The sequence below is a fragment of the Citrus sinensis genome, chromosome 7 (genome assembly GCF_022201045.2).
Source record: "Citrus sinensis cultivar Valencia sweet orange chromosome 7, DVS_A1.0, whole genome shotgun sequence".
Classification (NCBI taxonomy): Eukaryota; Viridiplantae; Streptophyta; class Magnoliopsida; order Sapindales; family Rutaceae; genus Citrus; species Citrus sinensis.
The window spans coordinates 26,909,817-26,931,471 of record NC_068562.1 but is presented as its reverse complement, the minus strand read 5'-3'; the positions used below and the strand labels follow the sequence as shown (position 1 = coordinate 26,931,471).

General features: G+C 32.0%; 1 protein-coding gene and 1 long non-coding RNA gene across 3 annotated transcripts; one reads left to right on the top strand and one right to left on the bottom strand.

Annotated features, from left to right (window-relative positions):
* Positions 1-7,068: 7,068 nt before the first annotated feature.
* On the bottom strand, positions 7,069-9,674 carry LOC102630336 (alkane hydroxylase MAH1-like). Of its 2 annotated transcripts, XM_052431429.1 has the most exons (2): positions 8,646-9,674; positions 7,069-8,552 (listed from the first exon to the last, which is right to left on the bottom strand). In XM_052431429.1, exons 1-2 carry the CDS (start codon positions 8,752-8,754, stop codon positions 7,228-7,230), a joined length of 1,434 nt encoding a protein of 477 aa, XP_052287389.1. In that variant the 5' UTR covers positions 8,755-9,674; the 3' UTR covers positions 7,069-7,227. The 2 variants fall into 2 exon arrangements, with proteins under 2 accessions (XP_052287389.1, XP_006495173.1); XM_006495110.4 differs by having other exon boundaries at positions 7,069-9,674.
* A 5,487-nt stretch (positions 9,675-15,161) lies between these two features.
* LOC127903854 (uncharacterized) lies at positions 15,162-17,371 on the top strand. The gene is made up of 2 exons (XR_008056739.1): positions 15,162-16,244; positions 16,362-17,371. It is a non-coding gene; the product is annotated as an uncharacterized LOC127903854 (long non-coding RNA).
* The last annotated feature ends 4,284 nt before the right edge of the window (positions 17,372-21,655 follow it).

The following is a 21,655-nucleotide window of genomic DNA, read 5'->3' as shown; positions in this document are numbered from 1 at the left end:
AGGTCTCCAACATGTTATTTTTATGTCAACAATAGAGGCTGAATACACTAAAGCTACAGATGCAGTCAAGGAAACTTTATGGCTCAAAGGAATGTTGGCTAAGTTGGGATGCTTCAAAAGAATATTGATATCCACTGTGACAGATCAAGTGAAATTACTTGAGTAAAAATCCAGTTCATCATGAGAGAACCAAGCGTGGTGATGTCAAATTACACACTTTATAAGGAATGAAGTGTCCAAAGCAGTGATAAAAATGGAGAAGGTTCATACTGACGGCAACCCTGCAGACATGCTTACGAAGGTAAATCATATCTAAGTTCAAGGTTTGCATGAACAATGCTGGTTTGTGCAATATTTGAAGTTGCAGAGGGAAGAGCAGAAAATCTAAACAGGTTTTGATTTTTTTAAGGTAGAGATTTGTTAAGTACAAGTGAAACAAATCAAGTGTTGACAAAACGACAAGAATGGAATGTGTTTTGGTGGTTAATGACTTAAACAAAACAACCAGCTAATCTGTGTTTCATTGAGATTTAATTTTGCTTAATTAAAAGACAATAAGCTTTGCCATTTTGGGCTTAATGAAACTCGACCAGTGACATATAAAGGTTGTTAAGAGGTCGTCATTACACATGCTTCTCATGTGCAATACTATCAAGCTTCTGGGTTTGTTATAAGCTGTTAACACAACTGATTATGGTGCAACAAATAGAGAGACCTAGAGAATTCAAGAGAGGGAGATAGCTTGAGAGAAGAGAGTTCTCTTATTCCTTGAATCTTGCTTTGAAAATCTCTTTGTAAAGAAACTTGAATCAATTAATAAAGCTAATCAGTTTGTTCCTCTCGTGGATGTTAGTAAATGAAAATTACCTTAACCACGTAATTGATTGTGTCTTGTGATTCCTTGCTGATTTGTATGTTGTTTTGGTAAATTCTGGTTTGATCATTTATGTGTTCATGTTCAGATTCTTAATTAGCTTCTCAGATAATATTTTAAGCATCTTGTTATTTAAATAATTATTTGCAAGATCATTGCAAAGGTATTAAATATTACTTTAAAATTGTAGTAACAATAATATTATAAAAGTAAAGAAAAATAAGGGTATAAATGTCAATTATTTAACAACGGGGATGTTTTTAAGATATTCTTTAAATTATAAAGTGTAAATAGACACTTAAATCAAATAAGAGGTATTAAATAAGCGTTTGATGGGAATGAACACCATTATATATTAAAAGAATTAAGATCACTATTTTGATGTATATAATAAGTCCATTATATGATCGACACACATGAAAATGATCAATAACAGTACGGGATGCATATATTACAGAGCTCAAAACCATCACGACTTATGCAAGTAACAAGAATCGAGAATATTATGGGATGTAAATGTGCACTAAAATAACCTATTATTAGGTAGGTTGGATTGATCATGATAGAGAAATCCATAAATTAAATAATAAAAAATTATGAGTCTTATCATGAAATTCATCAACATTAAGCTAAATGATAGGTTTTTAATGTTGAGGAAGTATACTTGTTCTATATAAATGTTTCTTGATATATTGTATATCTCACATTTATGAATGGATATATTTTTAAAATAATGAAAAATAGTGACTAGAAAAAAAATTGGAAAAGAAGAAAGAAAGTGCCTTAAACAAATATTTTTCACCGAATAAATAAGCTAGTTAAAAAAATTGAAAAAAAAAAAAGAAGTGGCTTAAAAATTTTTTTATTGATAAATTCAGAGCAATCAAATGATTCAAATCTCATCTTCACATCACGTAATTAATATTTTAAGAGTGATGATATAGTCACAAATTCTTGTATAAATTTATCTTGTACAATTGATGTGGCATTAATTGATTGATTGAATAAAAATATAAAATAATATAAATAAATCATATAGGCCAAATGAAATTTAATTCAACTAATTTTATCACGCCATATCAATTTATACAAAAATTTATTCATATATCATTACTCATATTTTAAATGGTCCCAATACCACATACTATCTAGGTCGTCAATCTGTTAATAATGAAAAGGACGATACGCCAATTAATGTGCCTCTTAAAACTGATTATTATTTATTGTCACCCAGCATCATAATATCATGTTACGTCTGAAATTGTCCCTAATTATTTCCATTCACCGGCTTCAGTTGACTTATAACAATAACAACCCATAGCAAGCCCTTAGGACTGGGGTGGACCAAAAAGTCACATGAGGGGGCATAGACATGAATAAAAAATTTTAAAGTTTACTGTGAAAGGGTACAGTTACAGGCTTATGGAATTTCAGGCTTTATAATTTATAGATTAAAAATTAATTTATTATTTATATAATTACAATTTTTAATTATTATTTATATTTTATTATATTGTGTTGTAAGTATTTTATGTATTGAATTTTTAGTCTATTATGTATTAAATAATTATTTTTAATTTAAGTTTTTTTTTTTACTTTTGGCTATATTAAAATTTTATTTAAAAATTAATGGAAGCCCAAGAACTTGGATGGGCCAGTACAGGGGTTCGGTCTATTACCAGCAACATAAATTTTGGCCTGGGCTTAAAAAATCTTGTTCTAGACCAGCAATTTGCCATCCTACTGGGACTTTCTCACTTTATTTTCCCACGGAATTTATCTTGTGCAGTGTGCACTCTTGTATCCATTCATACTTTTCTTTCTCTTGAAAATCTTATGTGTTGGGGGGATTTTCCTACGGGATTAATGCTGCGTTTACATTTTGAATTATAGTGGAAATTTTAAGGAGTGAGAATCCTGAGATTAGGAGTATTGAGTGAGAGTTGGAGTATATTATTTACTTACACTGTAATGAGAGTATGAAATTGAGAGTAAATGATTTTAACTTATAGTTTTATCCTTATTTAAAGAATTATAGTTTTTAATTACAAAATTAATAAAAAATAGATTTGAAAAATAAAATATTTATTTTATTATATTTGTAAATTAATAATAATTATTAATATTCTTAATTGTGTAAATAATTTTTTATTAATTTTAATTTTAATTAAGTAAATACAAAATTATTATTAAGAGCAACACAAATGAAACATTATTATTAATAATATAATACAAAATTAATATTTTCTTAGAATAAAATATTGATTATTATTAATTACTAATATTAAATAAATATAATACTATTATTTTTAAATAAATATAATAATATTATATTTTCAAATAAAAAGAGTATATAGTAATATTATTAATTCTCTATGAGTATAATAATATTATTTTAAAGTAATTTTAACTTAGAATCAATATAAATTATTATTTTTAATAAGTATAATTTATAAAATAATAAAAGAATATTATTTAAATAAATATGATATTATTTTATTAAATATTATTTATTTTATTTGATTAAATGTAAGAATAAAAATGGAAGAGAGGGGAGTGGATTCCTACTCCCACCTCCCCCCATGGGAGTGGGAATCCCACTCCCCACTCCAAAAAAAGGTAGGTCCCACAGAGTAAGATTCCCACTCGCCACTTAAAATTAGTAAGTAAACACTGGAGTGGGAGAAATCCAGACTCCTCACTCCTACTCCAACAAGTAAACACTATCTAAATTTTGAAAAAACAATCAAAATTTTCCTTTTGTTTAATATTAGTGCTCGAGATCATTTATTTTTCAACTCTCAAATTTTTCAGTTACAAGTTTTCTATAAAAAAAAAACATTGATTTATTTCTCATTATAATGTTAGAGAAGTTCTAGTAAAATAAAAACATGAAAAAAAAATTAATTTTACCAAATAAGCAGAGGTTTTGGTTTTTTTTTTTTTTTGTCATTTGACGGGAAAGGCAATTAAATTTAGGGGTGAGGAGCTAAAAAATACATGAGGACTTCATTTACTTAAAGAATAATACATAGATGTACTTGCAAAACAAATTCAAGCTACACTAATGATGGGGCGAGCATAGTGGAAGCATAATTGATAAGGTAAGAAACACTAATTATCATTCTAATACTGGACCAAGCCAACGCCATTAGCTTACACTCTAATCGAAGCGTAATTAAATATCATTCTAACTTAAATGACTCAATGAGATTTTTAATAACTTATTAAACGAGATTAGATGACACTCTAATACAAGAGAGATTTTGATAGATAATTCAAGAGGGAATTATAAAAGAGGGGTTTTATTGAATAATTGAATCTGAGTTACAATAATGAGACTTCTCTATTTATAATAGAAGAAACCTGCTTCCCTAATGTAAACCTACTTCCCTAAGTTAATTTAAAAAGTGAAACTAAATCAGAATTTTAATGAAAATAAAGTATTAAATTACATATCATAATAGACTCCAATTAAACTAGAAAGCCTTAGAATAATAAAAATTCTAGAATACTAAATTAATCAAAATTAACGTCCTACATCATTCTTCTCCTCTTAAAAGAAATACGTCCATGAGTTTGAATACAATTTAGAGGATGAAACTTGTAGTGTAAGACCAAATCATCTTGTAATTCGAACTTATTATCTTTCTCATCAATTGTTCTCGAAACTTTAAAAAATCCATACTTCATCAACTTCTTTCGCTTGTACATTCTTCAAGGTGATGATGTCTTCCAAGAATGAACAACGATCAAATAATTTTTCCCCTTCCCTAATTGTGGCTCAATGCATCTCCCATAAGATTCACCTTTGCAATTAAATCTTCTTCAAGCATAATCTTCTTGTCTTCAATGAGAATAGATAGAACCATTTCAATCATTTTAGTTTCTTCAACTTGATTTTGCTGCACAACTTTAGTTGTATTATTAGGCTTAATGCTCAAATCAAGATGAGGTTGTTCGTCTTCTTTAAAAAATTCAGATAGATTAGTAATCTCATCATCTTCAACACTTGTCTTCTCTTCCAAGTAAAAATCATGCACATTCTCAGACAATTTGTCAGATTGAAACTTTAAATCAATAATAAATTGTACATTTTCTTCTACAATATTAGGCACATCTTGGACATGTAGAGAGGCACAAATTTCTTTTATCTATATGCCTTTCACTTTAGGCTACTGACTTGTGATAAACTTATGGATCTCAAATTGGTGTCGGGGATGAGGTTGTCTTAATTGCTTCAATGCTTGGCTTTTTTCTCTTTTGATTTGTGATAAAATTTGTGATCAATTTGCTTCGCTACCAGAATTACATACTGCAACGTGTATATAATGTATGTAGGCATCTTGTCTTTAATATAAAACTGAGTCCCTTGAAAAATCTTGTAATTGTATCCTCTTTAAGTTCATAATAATATTTACATCCATAAAATTTCGAACTCAGTAGCATAATCAGAAACTGATATCTTACCTTATTATACTAAACAATAATTAAGAGGGATAAACTCAGATCGCATAATATGCTTCATACGGTTCCATGACTGAATTTTGCATTTGCCTTGCTCAAGTTGAGAAATTTGTAATTCATGCCATCATTATGAAACACTTATGCTTAATCTACTAGCAGCAAATGATACTTGCTCTTCTTTAGGAATGTGCCAAAATAGAAACCAGTGCTCAATCTTATCCAGCCAATCAAGAAATTTGTTTGGACGAGTATATACAAATAATTCCGGCACATGATAAATAGAAGAGCAAAGATGGCACTTTACCATTTATTGTCAAGTTTCCACACAATGGCAAAACTATAAATAATACTCAACTCTTAGGTTGGGTGTGGTCGTGATTCGGAGTGAAGATGGTAAGAGATGGTTGTTTTAAAAGTGTTAGGCGCTAAACTAAAAATTGAATAAAATTACCAGGTGAAACGGTAATTAAACAAAAGTTCAGGTTTCTGGTGACGGTAGTTGAAAATCAGGTAAGGATGGGTGGATTAAGGTCGATGAGTATAATGGTGGCTGTGGATTGGCCAGATTCGCAGTGGTTTGGTCGAATTGGCGGTGGCTTATGGAGATATGACTTTCAATTTAAGGCGGTTTTACGGCGACGGATGGCTGGGTTTATGGTCGCTGGTTACTGGGGATTATGGTGGTGGCATAAATTGACAGAAAAGGGAGATGGTTTGGCAGTAGCCCGTGTGTAGGAAACTTGCGGGTTGGTGTTTCATACGGTGGCAGCGGGCGGCGATCTAGAGTGGAAGTTGGTTGGTTTTGGTCACCAGAGGCAGGCGAGTTTGGCGGAGGAGTTAGCTAGCGGCAGTCACGATTAAATGGTGGTGGATTGAATGGTAAAGCTCACAGGTTTAGATGATTTTTGCAAGCGGCATTAAGGGCAGTGATGGCTAAGGTTTGGTTCGCGGTGGCTGGAGACTTTAGTGATTGTGTTGAATGACGGTGAACGGCTAATGGAGAGGTGGCAGTTAAGGTTTTCAATTTTGAGAATTTCTATTTTTTTTTTGTTGGTTTTTTTGAGTGGTGGATTTGCTATGGATGGATATGGGTATCAAGGAAAGTTATGTGAATAGCACAGAACCGCTCTAATACCAATTGATGAAGCAGGCGCAACGGAAGCAAAATTGATAGAGTAAGAAACACTCGACATTGTTCTAGTACTGGATCAAGCCAATGCGATTAGCGATAATCGAAGTGTGATTAGATATCGTTCTAACCCAAATAACTCAATGAGGTTTTTAATAGCGCGTTAAGCGAGATTAAATGACGCATATCCCAAACAACTCTAAAAGAGAGATTTTGATAAATAATCCTAGAGGGTATTATAAAAGAGGGGTTTTTATTGAATAACTGAATTTAAATCACGATAATGAGATTTTTATATTTATAATAGAGGAAACTCATTTCCTAAGGTAAACCTACTTCCTAAGTTAATTTTAAAAAAGAAATTAAATCATAATTATAATCGAAATAAAATAATAAATCACATACCATAATAGACTCCAATTAAAATAGAAATCTCTAAAATAATAAAAATTTTAAAATCCTAAATTAATCTAAATTAACGTCTTATGTCAATTAACTCTTTCAATAACACTCTAACACCAAATTCAATTCTTTCACAGATTGAAATCTTTCTTTATCTATCATTTAAGCATCTTTAAATCTAGAAGAAACCACATAATAAAACACCAAAACAACAAATTAAAATATCCAGATAATATGAACAATTATTAATGATATTCATACTTACATAAACTATAGTTATTCAAATGATACACGCCAACTCGCTCAATTATTCATATTAAACAAGAGGATTAAGACATTTCCCAAACCTGTTCAATTATTTAGCCCATCTATCATGAACCCTAACCTTTAATCCATGCTTCATATAGAGAATAATAGACACATTGGGGCCAGGACGCTGTCCTTCCACAACTTGAATATCATAGTTATGAATTACGCCGGCAGCCACAGCTTTCATTTGAGTGAAAGCGACCTCTTTGCCTAAACAAGTCCTTGGTCCTGCATTAAATGAGAAGAACTTGTACGACGGCTCCCATTTGATCCCTCCACTTTCAGAAATCCATCTTTCAGGCCTAAATTCCAAGCAATCTTCTCCCCATATTGACTTCATTCTCCCCATTGCATACAGAGAAAACAAGATCTTTGTTCTCGGAACGGCGCGGTGTCCGCTTGGAAGAGTGTCTGGCACTAAAGGAACTTTATGCTGAAAAGGAACTGGTGGGTAAAGCCTTAATGCTTCGCACAAAGCGCCATGTAAATAAACCAATTGATTTAGCTTTTGCGTGTCAAAATCCCACCATTTTCCGAGTTTCTCAGCTGGTACTATCGAACTAAGCTCTTCTCTAATCTTGGTTTCTGCTTTTGGGTTCTTTGAAATAAGCCAAAAGAACCAAGTGAGAGCTGAACTAGTTGTGTCTCTCCCCGCAATCATGAAATTCAAGACTGTATCTCTCAAGAAATTGTCGTCAGCACGTTGCAATTCTCCCATAATGGTTTTGTTTTCGTGCATGTATGATGCTAACAAATCCACCCCATCTATTTCTTTCGATAAAATTTCTTCGTTAATCTCTCTTCTTTTCCTTTGTATGAGTTCGAATATGACACTATCTAACGTTTCCTTAGCTTTTTTCAGTTTCTTTTCTTCTCCAATTCCAAGCCATCTTTGTAGCTTCCACAAGCTTTCCGGAACAACATGCCGATAAAATATTGATTCCTCGGCATCTTCCAATGCCATTAGGAGTCGAACTTCTGGAAATTCAATTGACAAACAACCAGGATCATAGCCTGTAACAAATAAGCTCGTAGAATCAAACGTAAACCTCTGGAACAAATCCTGCAGATCAACTGTTGTGCCTTGTTTGGACATGTGATCAAGAATTGGAATCAGCCCTTTCTCCAGTTTAGCTTGATTGGATTTCACCAAAAACTTGTAGAAGCTATGACGATTCATCAAAGCTTGAGCAAACCTTCTTTGGTTTTTCCACAAATCTGAGTCGGAGTTGAAAATCCCATCTCCTAAAATATCAAAGATTCGCTTGAACTCTGGCCCTTTCGGGAAATTTGAGAAGTTTGAGCTCATTATGTGATGTACGTTGGCTGGATCAACTGTGGCCAATATGTCCATGTTTGCGAACCAAGGACCTTTGAATAAAAATGTGCATTGAGTTTTCTCTAGAACTTCTGTGCTATAATCATGGATACGATGAACGTTAAGAAGAAGGTGTGGCAGCGTACCTACGACTGGGAAGTTCTTTGGGATTCCATTGTTATTGCTGAAACAATATCGAAGAATCAAGAAGCAAATGATTGCCAAGAAGATATCCAAAAGCCCAATTAAAGCCATGTGAGATGTTTGGAAGGGTAAGTATTCTATAAGCCGTTTCAAACTTCACACACACACACATATATATTCATTCCCTATTAAGAATATCCTCACTTGGATAAAATAAAGATGCTATCAATTAATAAAAAATACAGATTTCAATACATTAACAAACAAAAATTATAATTTTCAATTTATTAATATTTATATTTTTTTATATTTTAATGATCATCCTCACTTTAATAAAATGATAATATCTTTACTAGAGAAAATGTGTGTATAAAATTTTTTAGGTGCATATCTAAATACAGATTTCATGTGAATTCACCATTAATATTTCTGTTCAGTTAATTACAACGCCATATGATGTAATAACAAATTTACAGGAAATGTTCATTTAAGCATCAACACCCAAGAATATAAAATGGGAAGTTATTTATATAGGATATCAATTTATAGAAGCACATGGGCCTAGCTGCTAATAATAATAATAAATAAATAAATAAATAAAAACTAGCTCAAGAGATTGCCAAAAACTTATATTTGTCAATCTTGAACTTATTGTCAGTCGATGTGGAGCAGGTCCACTCACACCGTTACATAGAGACTAGTTGATGTGCAGTATCATGAGTGAGTCTACTATGATAGTATATAAAAATCTGCTGATTTAACTCATATTTAAAAATTTATCTCAAGGATTGAGAATTTACCTCAATTTTTTTTCCCCCGCTGTGGTGTTAAAAAGGAAAAATGGGACCGGGAATTTTCTTGGTTTATTGACGGTAATGATGAGCCATTTTCGGGGTTATCAATCCACTGACTTTTTGTCTTACTTTCATCGGTATGATGGAAGTAAGATGGTCACTGTGATCGTTCAGTTGCTATGCCACCACGGAAGTTTGCTTCTACTATTAGGGAGGGAGGAAAAAAAAAAGATAAAGACTAAAAACTAAATGGGATTAGATAAAATAAAAAATAAAGAAGGGTTTCATGATAAAAAAAAAAAAAGACATCTACACTCTAAAAATTTAGAAAAATAATTATGTAGACCTATAAATTTTTAATATAAAAAACTAAAATTTTCTGTTGATTGTAACAACCTCAAAAGATAGTAATTATTTTTATTTTTTATAAGTATAAATATCATTTAAATAATTTAATTTATCTAGTAGACTAATGATATTAGAATATTTTTAATATACAAAATAATTTTTTAAATGTAAATTATTATATTTATTTTAATAGTATATTTATATTTATTATGAAAATTTGAAATAATTTTTGTGTTAAATAAATTTTATAATTTTTAGTATGAGATAGATTTATGGGCTTTTGAGTGGTACTTGATATGATTCACACACACGTGGAGAGTAAATTACCTTTCCGCATGATAAAAATCAGAAAAAAAGATTGACTTCCAAGCGATGTGAGTGCAAAAGAGATAATCTTTTTATTTGTTATAATCTTGAGAACTAGGAGTGTTGATAAGATTGAGGCCAGGAACATGTTGGCCATTAATCGAAGCCAAAGCAAAACGCAGAGTCTTCAAGTGCCCAATTCATTAGTTTCATCATTTAAGTCCTCGCGTGGGCACTTGAGTCAACTAATTTGACCACTTGAGTCAACTAATTTGACCAAGTTGATGTCTGGTTTTTTTTTTTTGAATACTGATTAATCATCATATTACTGCATTACACAGATATTTACAACTGCTATTATAGCAGATATATTACACTGATATTTACAATCAGAAATACATGATTGGGACTTATATTATTACATTGAATTCTGTGAAGTACATGCCCAGATAAATAATCCCTTACAGAAGAGGGATGTTCATACTCCACTCGTATTGCACGAGAGAGAGGAAATTTTTGAAATATTAAACAAATAAGCACGTTAGCCCCCACAAATGCTTTTGTGGGGGCTTGAACCGCTGCCCTCACAATGCTTGTGAGGGCAGCAGCCCACCACTCCGACCAAGGCCGAAGTGGCAGTTGATGTCTGGTTAAAACGCTTAGAAAGAGCAAGAGAGGGCAACGAATGGACGAAAAAACGATTTTCAGTTTTGCATTACAAACCTTAACTTTATAAAGCCGATCAAAAACAGACTTCGGGAGATTGATTGGTGACGGAGAGGGAGAATTTAGGGAGAGTTTCTTATCTAAAGAGTTAAAAAAAACAATTGAACATCAAAATTTTTAATAAATACAAATGTAATATAAACAGTTTAATTTGTTTAGTAGAATAATCATATTAAAATATTGTTAATAATTAAAATAATTTAACAAATATAAATTAGCTCTCTCCTCTCATTTTTTAAATAAAAATTAAAATAACTTAAAGTTTTTAATAGTAATGGAATAATTTAAAGATAATAAATTCGGAATAATAAAAAATTTACCCAAGAGATTATTTAAAATATCAATAAATGAATTAAAAACATTATGCATTACGTGGTATAAGCATGCATATAATTATCATTTTTAAATTATTGATTTCAATCTTGAGCTTCCGAATTAGTTATTTAGGGTTTCATTTTTCAGATTTCGCTGACTGAAAGTCTGAAACTCAAAGTAACAAAAATTGTTGACCGGAAAAATTAAATTTATTTTTTATTACAAGTGAAATGTAGAGATTAATCCACTTATTTGCACCAAGCGTTGCTTCGTGTTGCCGTCACTCTCGTTGATGGTGATAAGCCTTTTTTTGCATTGTCACTAGCTAACTTATTATCTAAATTCATTGGTCGAATGGAGCAAGATTCCAAGGAAGATATATTATTGATGGTGATTTTTCTGTTTGAAAAGGAGCCACGAAGACATAGCTATTCTGTCTCATATTTAGGAGAATCGGTTCATTATCTGTCTATTCAGCTTTTCCACTGACTGGTTTAGATTTATCTGAATTATTGATAATGCTAGCTGTGCTTTCTTTGTCTTATAGTCACTCCGATTGATTGAAAATTGGCGGCATTATATCGGTCCTTTTCTTGCAATTTGATTGATCACAAACTACTATTAATTCCCTGTGAAATGCCGACAATGTTTTCTTGCTATCGTAGCTCCAAGCCACGAAAGATTCCAAACTAAAGAGATTTATTATTGCCTGAAAATGATTTGCCGTGCACCAAAATTTTGCTCCCACAGGAAGCCTGAAAAAGAAATATTAAAGATTAGAATAAAAAAAGAGTTAAAATTAAAGAGCGGAATGGCGGAAAATGTAGGATATTGTGACCAACATTTCCATGACGTATCGGGTCTTTTTCCTAATTCTTAGAAGTGTAAAAAAATAAGTTACTAAAGTGTGTTGCTTTTGGTATACGGATAAAATAAACTGCTAATTCAAAATGTAGCTTAATGTTTGTTTGTGAATTTTAAAGAGTAATAATACAGTTATAGATTCTTATATATATATATATATATATTGTACAAATTGATCTGGTATAATTTAATTGGTTGGATTATATGTCTCTTGGTTCACATCATTTATTTTAATTATTTTATATTTTTATTAAATCAATAAATTAATTCCAAATCAATAAGTTAGTATAAGAGTTTGTGAATGTATCATCACTCAATTTTAGAAGTAGAATATATATATTTAGTAAATTTTATTACGAAAATCCTCTCTTAATTATTTTATAATGACTAGACATAAGTTTAAATTATCTTTTCTTCGTCTATTATTATGGAAAGTAAAACATGATTGTTATTTTGCTAAAATATTAAAGTTATAATAAGAATTTTAAAAAAAGTGCTGGCTTATTTAATAAGCTTCTTATAAAAAAAAATACAACTCTCTACCGTCTTTACTACTGTCAAAATAGAAAAATTTATGAAATAAATAACTTTTAAAACTTCATTAAACACCACTTTTATCAAAACTTGTGAAATCAATTGTTTATAGTATTTCAACCACAATTTGTAATAAGGTCTAATTAAGCACATGGGATTTAATATATCAAAACTAAACTCACATATAAGTGAGCTCACATTACCTTACCACATGAAAAAAACTAGACAAAAATATCGGCTTGCACATGAAGGGCATGTTATGGACATTATCCTACATGGACTAGGAATGAAAGACTTTGATAAGTGTAAAAAACTTGGGCCTCAACCCATTAGCTAGCTTTTGAGTATAGTTAGACCTATAGACATTTGTATGTTATTATAATAGAAAAATATGGATGGACCCATACTATTTTACCATATGACAAGGACCAACTAAAAAGATTATCCTGCATGTGATGAAAGTGTTGAGGAGAATATTCTATATTGATTTAGCATAGTTTCTAAATTAAGAATATAACTTAGAGCTAAGACTCAACTCTTAAATTGAAACAATCCGTCCCAAACTTTAAGGGTAAGTCTATCTAGTTTTATATAATGTGATAAATTTAACAATATAGATTTACCTAAAATTTGATAAAATCTCCACAGTATTTTTTACATTTCTAATATGCAAATATGTAAGATAAGCACTTCCAAAATAATCTAGTACTCAACCAACTTCATTGGTCAACTTTCCAAACACATAATATACTACATCACTGTAAATAATCTCATCCAAATATCACCCAATATTTCAAATAGTTTCAAAAGAATATGTTGCCGCTAATACATTAAACAACCATAACTTACACAATCCAAAAAAGAGGTGATAAAAATGCTTTATTAATATGATCTACAACTCCTAGCATCATCACAGTCGTTTTCTGTACTCATCTTTGTATCTGGATGGGAAATGTACTGGCTAAGGATTTTGGAAACAAACTTTTTACACACATACATAAGCACTTTAAACAAAATTTAAATCTATATTTTATTTCACTAAAATACTATCATGCATTTAAAATCAAATGAATTAAAAAAAAAAAGGTCATTTTTCATATCCTTAAAGGAACACATTAGTATGCAAATAAATTCTATTTTCTACAAACTTAATGAAAGCATCAAAACTAAATTTAAAATCATAAGAAAAATATAAAATATAAATTTGGCATATTCCACTCAGAACGATGACGCTCAGACTTGACTCATCTCGACGTCCTATGCTAATTTACGAACGCGGCTCTTTGTTGAACCAAGAAAACATACTTATACTCAACATCCATTATGAAATAAAACTAGTTTGTAATTTATTCTCTGTATTCATTATCTAATGACATCTCCTTATAGAAATCTCACTGCTGTAAATTAACATATAATGTTGACAATGCTCATATATGTCTTTAAATCTAAAATTTATAGAATTAATTCTAATCCACCAATTTTCATGATTCTTACATATCCCACCATAAGTACTTTAATTTATTTTGCCTATAAGAGCTCAATTCATTATTTCAGGAAATTTCTGCTCTAAAATTCATAAATCAATTATCAAAACATCCGAATCCTCAAATTTATTTAATAAGCAAACCCCAAAATTTAATCAAAATCACAATTAATCATAATATAAATATAAATTAACTAATATTAGAAAATATATAAGCTCACAATACAATATTTATGTAAAGTAGAACTCATCTTATCCAATATCTTGTTATTCTTTTGCAATCCTCCGAATACCAAATCATTTTTTTTTTAAATTAATAGTGTAAGAAACTCAAAAATTGAGAAGCCTACCTCCAATTTCAGAAAACTGAAGGGGTTTCCACGAAATGTTTCGGCCAACAACTTTCTCCCCCACCTTTCATTTCCGTAGCTCTCTTCTCTCCATTCTTCTTCTGCTTACTTTTATTTTTTTTATCTTTTTAATACTTCCCATTTTAGTCTAATTGGGTTTAATTAGGAGTAAAAAATAATATTTAAAATTAAATAAGGAAAAAAATCAAGAGTAATAAGTTGGGGTATTTTTTTATTATGAGTTAATAAGCAACATCCATTAAAATACTGCGAACAAGAACACTCAATTTGATTGTCCAATGATAATGTAGATCATAAAATATTAAAAAGACGGAAACAACATCCATTTAGCTTGATGATTATCCAATAATTGTAATATTAAAAATATAAAACAAGGTAATTAAATTGAATTCAAACACGTCAAATACCGTTAACAAAATAAAGGTAAACTAAATCAACACGAGTAGCCCCTTTTTCAATATTCTTCACGTACGTAATAGAGTAACAAGGAGACGGCTTAATTAAATTCGGGAAGACTTAAGTCATCCACTTTTAAAACTTATGGCTTAATTAATTAACTTCTACACATAATAGGACTCAAGTGAAAAACTAGAACGCTAAACTATTTAAGAATGCAAACACTATTTATAGATAGAATCCTCTGTGTGTATGATCATCATGTCTGCCACCTTAATAAACGTGTATAGCCACTGAGGCTTTAGGCCTAATAGTGGGCTTCGTAAGTTTTGAGTTTCTATCAACTTAAAAATATTTTATCTTCCCGAAGGAATGCAGACGTACAAAATCAAAGAAGGAATTCACAAAGCCCACCTAGCAATTCCAAGTCCAAAGTTACAGAAGTGCAAGCCTCAACCGGGAATGAAACATCGGGTTTGGATGTTGGAGCAACCCGGAGTCAGAAGATAATAATTCCAGAGGAGCTTTTCATGAAAGAGGGCAATGATAAGGGAGCAAGAAGTGAAAGCTGTCAGAGGCTAAGTGGGATTGTCAATGAAGTCAACATCAATAGGGGAGCAGACGGCTAATGCAGAAGGGAAAGAAAAAGAGACGGAGACAAAAAAGTTACAAGGGAAATTGAATTTGGCAATGAAAAAAATTTGCGGCGGGAAACTGAAAGTCGAGGTTGAAGGGGAAAATGGAAAAGTGGCAAATGGGCCTAAAGCACCTACGACAAAGGCCGAAAGAGAAAGTGGAAAATGCAAGCTAGACAAGATGACAAAATTAGAGAAAAAGGGGCTGAGCTGCAAAATGGGCCAAATATAGCAAAAAGGCCAGCAACTGAAGTAATGGGAATAAATTTGGAAAGCCCAGAAACGAAAAGGCAAAAAATGAGTGGCCCTTTGGAGATAGTTATCTTTGCTTCACCAAAAGCAAAACAAAAGCTAGACATGGAGAGCATGGAAAAGCAAACCAATGAAACAAGGGAGATGGCAATGGAATTTTCAGTATTAAAATCGACGGAGGTTGGATAACAGCCCAGCCGACAGCCATGAATGTTATCAATTGGAATGTTCGGGGACTGGGGAGTGACTCAACGTTCTGCGAAACTCAAAAACTGCTCCAAATGCATTGGCCTAAGCTTGTTTTTCTTTGCGAGACCAAGTTAACACCGAGTCAAATGTAAGAAAAGAGTCATAAATTAAATTTTGAAAATTATTTTCAAGTTGACAGAACATGAAAGGAGAGGGGGGGCTTAGCCCTAATGTGGGATTCAGACTTGAGGGTGGATGTAAAGTCTTGGAGTGGACATCACATTGATGCGGCTGTATGTGTTGAAAACGGAAGCTACTGGAGATGTACAGGAATCTATGCACACCCGAAAATGAGTCAAAAGCACTATACACAGACACTCTTTAAAAGGTTAGCCAACTTATTTTCTCTATCTTGGTTGTGCTTTGAAGACTTCAACAAAATTTTATAACCTTGCGAGAAGATAGGAGGAAATGATAGAGATGTTAATTTAATGAAAAATTTCAGGGAGCCTGTTAAGGAATGCAACCTGATGGGTTTAGGGAGTAATGGGCGCCCAGTGACATGGTCGAACAAAAGGTATGAACATTGCTTGATCGAGGAAAGATTAGATCATTTTCTGTGAAACAAAGAATGGGGAAACATGTTCCTAGAATCAACCCCTATAACTGTGGAGACATGGACATTCGATCACAACCCTATTATGATGACAGTAGTGGAAAAATGAAGAGGGCTAAGATACAAGAGAATGACCTTCCCCCAGGTGCATTATGAGGACTTATGGAGCTCATATGACAAATGTAGAGAGATTGTGAAGTTGAAGTGGCTTGAACAAGGAAGATAGAGTCATGGAAATGCAGTTGAATGTTTCATGAAAACAACAAAAGAATCAATGATCCAACTTCAAATGTGGAGTAGAGAAGAGCTGGGAGATAGAAGGCACAAAATGGATAAGTTGATACAAGAGCTAAAAGAATTAAAGCAACGAAATCAACATTATGAGGATGGTGAGCTGGTTAAAAGAAGAAAAACATATCGATGGCCTCTTTTTAGAACAAGAAATATACTGGAAGCAAAGATCTAGAGTAGATTGGTTGCGCAAAGGGGACAAAAATACAAAATTTTTCTATGCAAAAGCATCATCCAGAAAGAGGAAAAACAAAATGTAGGTAATCTTAGATGAAAATGAGAATTGGACAGAGGAAGAAGAAGATGTGGAAAAAATATTTTGTAACTACTTTGCAAATCTCTTCACTACAACAAACCCCTCTTAAACTCAAATGGAAGTGGTGATGGAAAAAATACCAAGGAAAATAACAACAGAAATGAACGAAGAGTTGGATAAACCTTTCAGGGCTGAAGAGATAATAACAGCCCTATTGCAAATATGTCCAATAAAAGCCGCCAGACCAAATGGATTTCCAGTAGCATTCTTTCAAAAACACTATAAATCAGTGAGCAAAGGAGTGTTGACAACCTGCCTTAACATCCTTAATGAAGGAGATAACATTGCCCCTTTGTATCACACATACATTGCATTGATACCTAAGGTTAAGAAGCCAAGATAGGTGACAAAGTTTAGGCCTATTAGTCTTTATAATGTAATTTATAGAATTATAATAAAAACCATAGCAAATAGGTGTAAACACATGTTACATAACATTATCTCTCAAACACAAAGTGCATTTATCCCTGGTAGGCTTATTATGGATAATGTGGTCGTTGTTAACATATATATTTCTATAATATTGATTTTGATGATAACAAACAAGATTAAGAATGATTAATCTTTTAAGCTCAAATTATTTTTATACATTTTAAATAAATCATTATTTTTACATTATAAAGGTTTTATATTTAATGGAAAAATTATTTTATGAAATTAATTTTTTTTATTCTTTTTAAATAAATCATTATTTTCACATTATAAATGTTTCATATTTAATGGAAAAATGATTTTATGAAATTGGTTGTTTTTCAAAGTTTATGGTTTAATTGAAAGAATTTTGAAAACTTTGAAATAAACAAGTATTGCTTGAAATTTTGGTGAAGGACTTATTTGAAAAGTATCATAGCATTTTGGGCTATATCATAATTTTAGAAAGTTTTGGGATTAACAAAGTATTACTTATAAATTCTGAAATTGGACCTATTTACAAAGTTTCATAACGTTTTGGGCCATAATACAGTTTTATAACATTTTGTACTTTGATTGAACTTATTGCTTTCAATTTTTATTAAGACATTAGATTGCTTGTTGTGTGGATTTGCTAGGATAATTTTTAAAATTCCAATTCACCCCCCCTCTTGGGTTGCCTAGTTAGTATTTCATTTGGTATCAGAGCGGGGTGCTCTTGTGCAGACTTAACCGTCTAGAGTTAAAGATCCATGGCAACCCATAATGACTCAATCTTTAGGGAAGGACAATCCACAATTAGACCACCGTTCTTTGACGGTAATGACTACCCATATTGGAAAACTAGGATGAGAATTTATTTACAAGCTTTAGATTATGAAATTTGAGAAATTATTTGTGATTGTCCATTTATGCCTTTGATTAGAAACGAAGTCGGGGAAGATATTCCAAAACCTTCACGGGAATAGAATGAATTGGAAAAGAGAAATGCTACTCTAAAATCCAAAGTTATGAATGCATTGTTTTGTGCACTAGATAAGAAAGAATTTCATAGAGTATCTAGTTGTGAGAGTGCTAATGAAATTTGGCACAAACTTGAGGTTGTTTATGAAGGCACAAATCAAGTGAAAGAGTCTAAAATTAGTAGGTACACTCGGCAATATGAATTGTTCCAAATTGAACAAAATGAGAGTGTGTATTCTATGTATACTAGATTTACGGATATAGTGAACACTCTAGGAGCCCTAGGAAAGACTTTTTCAAATAGCGATAAGGTTAAGAAAATTATTAGGTCTCTACCTAAGGAATGGAGACCAAAAAGGACTGCCATTGAGGAAGCCAAGGATTTAAATATCTTACCCATTGATGATTTAATTGGTTCTCTTATTTCTTATGAGGAAGACTTGGAAGTCGAAAGAGGCAATGAGGAGAAGAAGAAAAACATTGCTCTCAAAGCCTCGAAACATGAGAGTGATGAGGAAAGCGAGCTGGATGAGGAAGAGATGGATATGCTGGCTAGGAGGTTCAGAAAACTTTTTAAGAAATCCGGTGAGCGAAGAAAATTTAGAGACCTCAAGAACCGAAAGGAGAAGAAGGAATTAATCAAATGTTATGAGTGCAAGAAGCTTGGCCATATAAGAACGGAATGTCCTCTTCTCAACAAGCTCAAGAAGAAAGCAATGGTAGCCACATGGGATGATAGCGATGAGGAAACAAGTGATGATGAAGAGCATCAAGAAATGACAAATCTAACTCTCATGGCAATTGGAGATGAATCAGATGATGAACTTGATGAGATAAATGATCTTTTTACTTATGATGAATTATATGATGCTTTTAAAGAATTGCATGATAATTGGATAAAAATTGGTAAAAAGAATGCATGTTTTAAAAAGAAAATGGTAGAGCTCAAAAATGAAAATGAATCTCTAAGTGCAAAGATTACATGTCTAGAATTAGAGAATAAAACATTGCATGATAGAGTTGCATTATCAAATGAGAAACCTAGCACTTCACATGAGCATCTAGAATCATATGTAGATGACTTGAAAAATGGAAAGGATACTTTACAAAAATGCAATGATTCATTAAATGAAAAGATTAAAGGACTAGAGTTAGATAATAAAATGTTGCATGATAGAATTGCATCATTTAAATGCAAACAAAGTACTTCATATGAGCATGAAAAATCACATGTTGATGAATTGATGAAAGAAAATGAAGTGCTTAAGAAAAAGAGTAATGAGCTCAACGAAATTGTGTTAAAATTCACAAGTGGTCAAAAGAACTTAGAAAAATTACTAAGCACTCAAAAATGTATGTTTGAGAAAGGAAGACTTGGGTATAAGCCTAACTTGAAACAAAAATATTATAAAAATTATTTTGTTAAGGCTACCTCCACAAGTGATCATAAGATCGTTTGTCATTATTGTAATAGAAATGGTCATATGAGTTTTAGATGTCCAATTAAGAGAAATGTATATTATGGAGTCAAGTGTATTTGGGTTCCAAAAGGAACCATTGCTAACACTCAAGGACCCAAGAATATTTAGGTACCAAAGGAACCATTGCTAACACACAACTTGAATATTTTTTGTAGGTACCACAAACAAGGAATGGTGGAGAGTTCCTTGATGAAGCTTGTGAGGATAATCATTTGAGCATGATCTAGGAGAAAAAGATTAGGCAAGATGATTTAATTGTTTTGGTAATAATTCTTGCCATATTAATTTTGTTGAATGGATCATGATAAATGGATAATAGCTTAAATTTGTGAAAGTATGCTTGTATGTTTACATGATTGAATTATCATCCGGATTGGGGTCAAACTATAATTTTGGAAAATAGTTCACTCAGTCAATGTAGCAAGTGGCTATCCGGATTCTGACAAACGAAAGTCCGGATTTTAGGCAGAATCTATCCGAATTGAAAGCGGAAATCCGGATCCGGACAAACGGAAATCTGGTTGTTGGACAGTAAGCTACTGAGCATAAGCGGAAATCCGGATTTGATAAAGTGGCAATCCGGATGTTCAAAAATTTAAAATTGTGGCTGTAATGGTAACATTACGCGGAATACCGGATGTTCATAACCGGCAATCCGGTTATGACCAAAATGTGCATAACGGCTAGTTTTTCAGCTCAAACTATATAAACTCAAAACCAATTCATTTTTGGCAATCCAAGCAAGCAAGAACAAATGCACACAACATATATTGAGCTTCAATTTCGTAACTCATAATTTATTAAATCATCTTTGTTCTTCAATTTGTATATCCACTCTTAAAAAGAGATTCATTGTTGTATTTTTCATTTCTCATCAAATTGTGAGAGTACAAGTGTAAGAAACACTTGAGGTGAAGAGATTGGAGATATAATCTCTTGTTGTAAAGGTTCATTGACACCTTGAAGTCAATTGTAAACGTTTGAAGCCTTGGAAAGGCTTGGATAGTGAAATCCTCAAGCCCGGTGTGCTTGGAGGCGTGGACGTAGGCGGGGATTGCCGAACCACGTAAAAATCCTTGAATTTGCTTTCTCTTCCCTTGCTCTTTAATTATTGTACTTTGATTGAAGTTATTGGTTTCAATTTTTATTAAGACATTAGATTGCTTGTTGTGTGGATTTGCTATGATAATTTTTAAAATTCCAATTCACCCCCCTCTTGGGTTGCCTAGTTAGTATTTCAGTCATTAACTATAAGTGTTTGCATAAAATAAGGCTCAATAAAGGCAAAAAAAAAAAAAAGGGCGGGTAGCTTTAAAGTTTGATATAAGCAAGACCTATGATAGGATTGAATGAGGTTTCTTAGAAAATGTTATGGAAAAATTAGGCTTTTCCCCTAAATGGATTGAGTTGATAATGAGGTGTATCTCGACAGCATCTTTCTCCATTCTCATTAATGGCGCTGCAAAAGGAATGATTCACTCATAAGGGGGTTTGAGGCAAGGCTACCCTCTGTCTCCTTATCTTTTTATTCTCTGCACAAAAGGCTTTTTAAACTTGTTGCAATAGGTATAATCAAAGAAGCTAATTCAAGGCCTAAATTTCAGCAGCAGCTTGTTAATCGCCCACCTCCTTTTTGCAGATGATAGCCTTATCTTCACAAGGGTTGATATGGAAGAATGTAAAAGGCTGAAAAAAATCTTTGACAGCTATGCAACTGCATC

What these genes read in the sequence shown, in the direction of transcription:
- LOC102630336 (XM_006495110.4), bottom strand. Translation starts at nt 8,754, where the DNA reads ATGGCTTTAATTGGGCTTTTGGATATCTTCTTGGCAATCATTTGCTTC.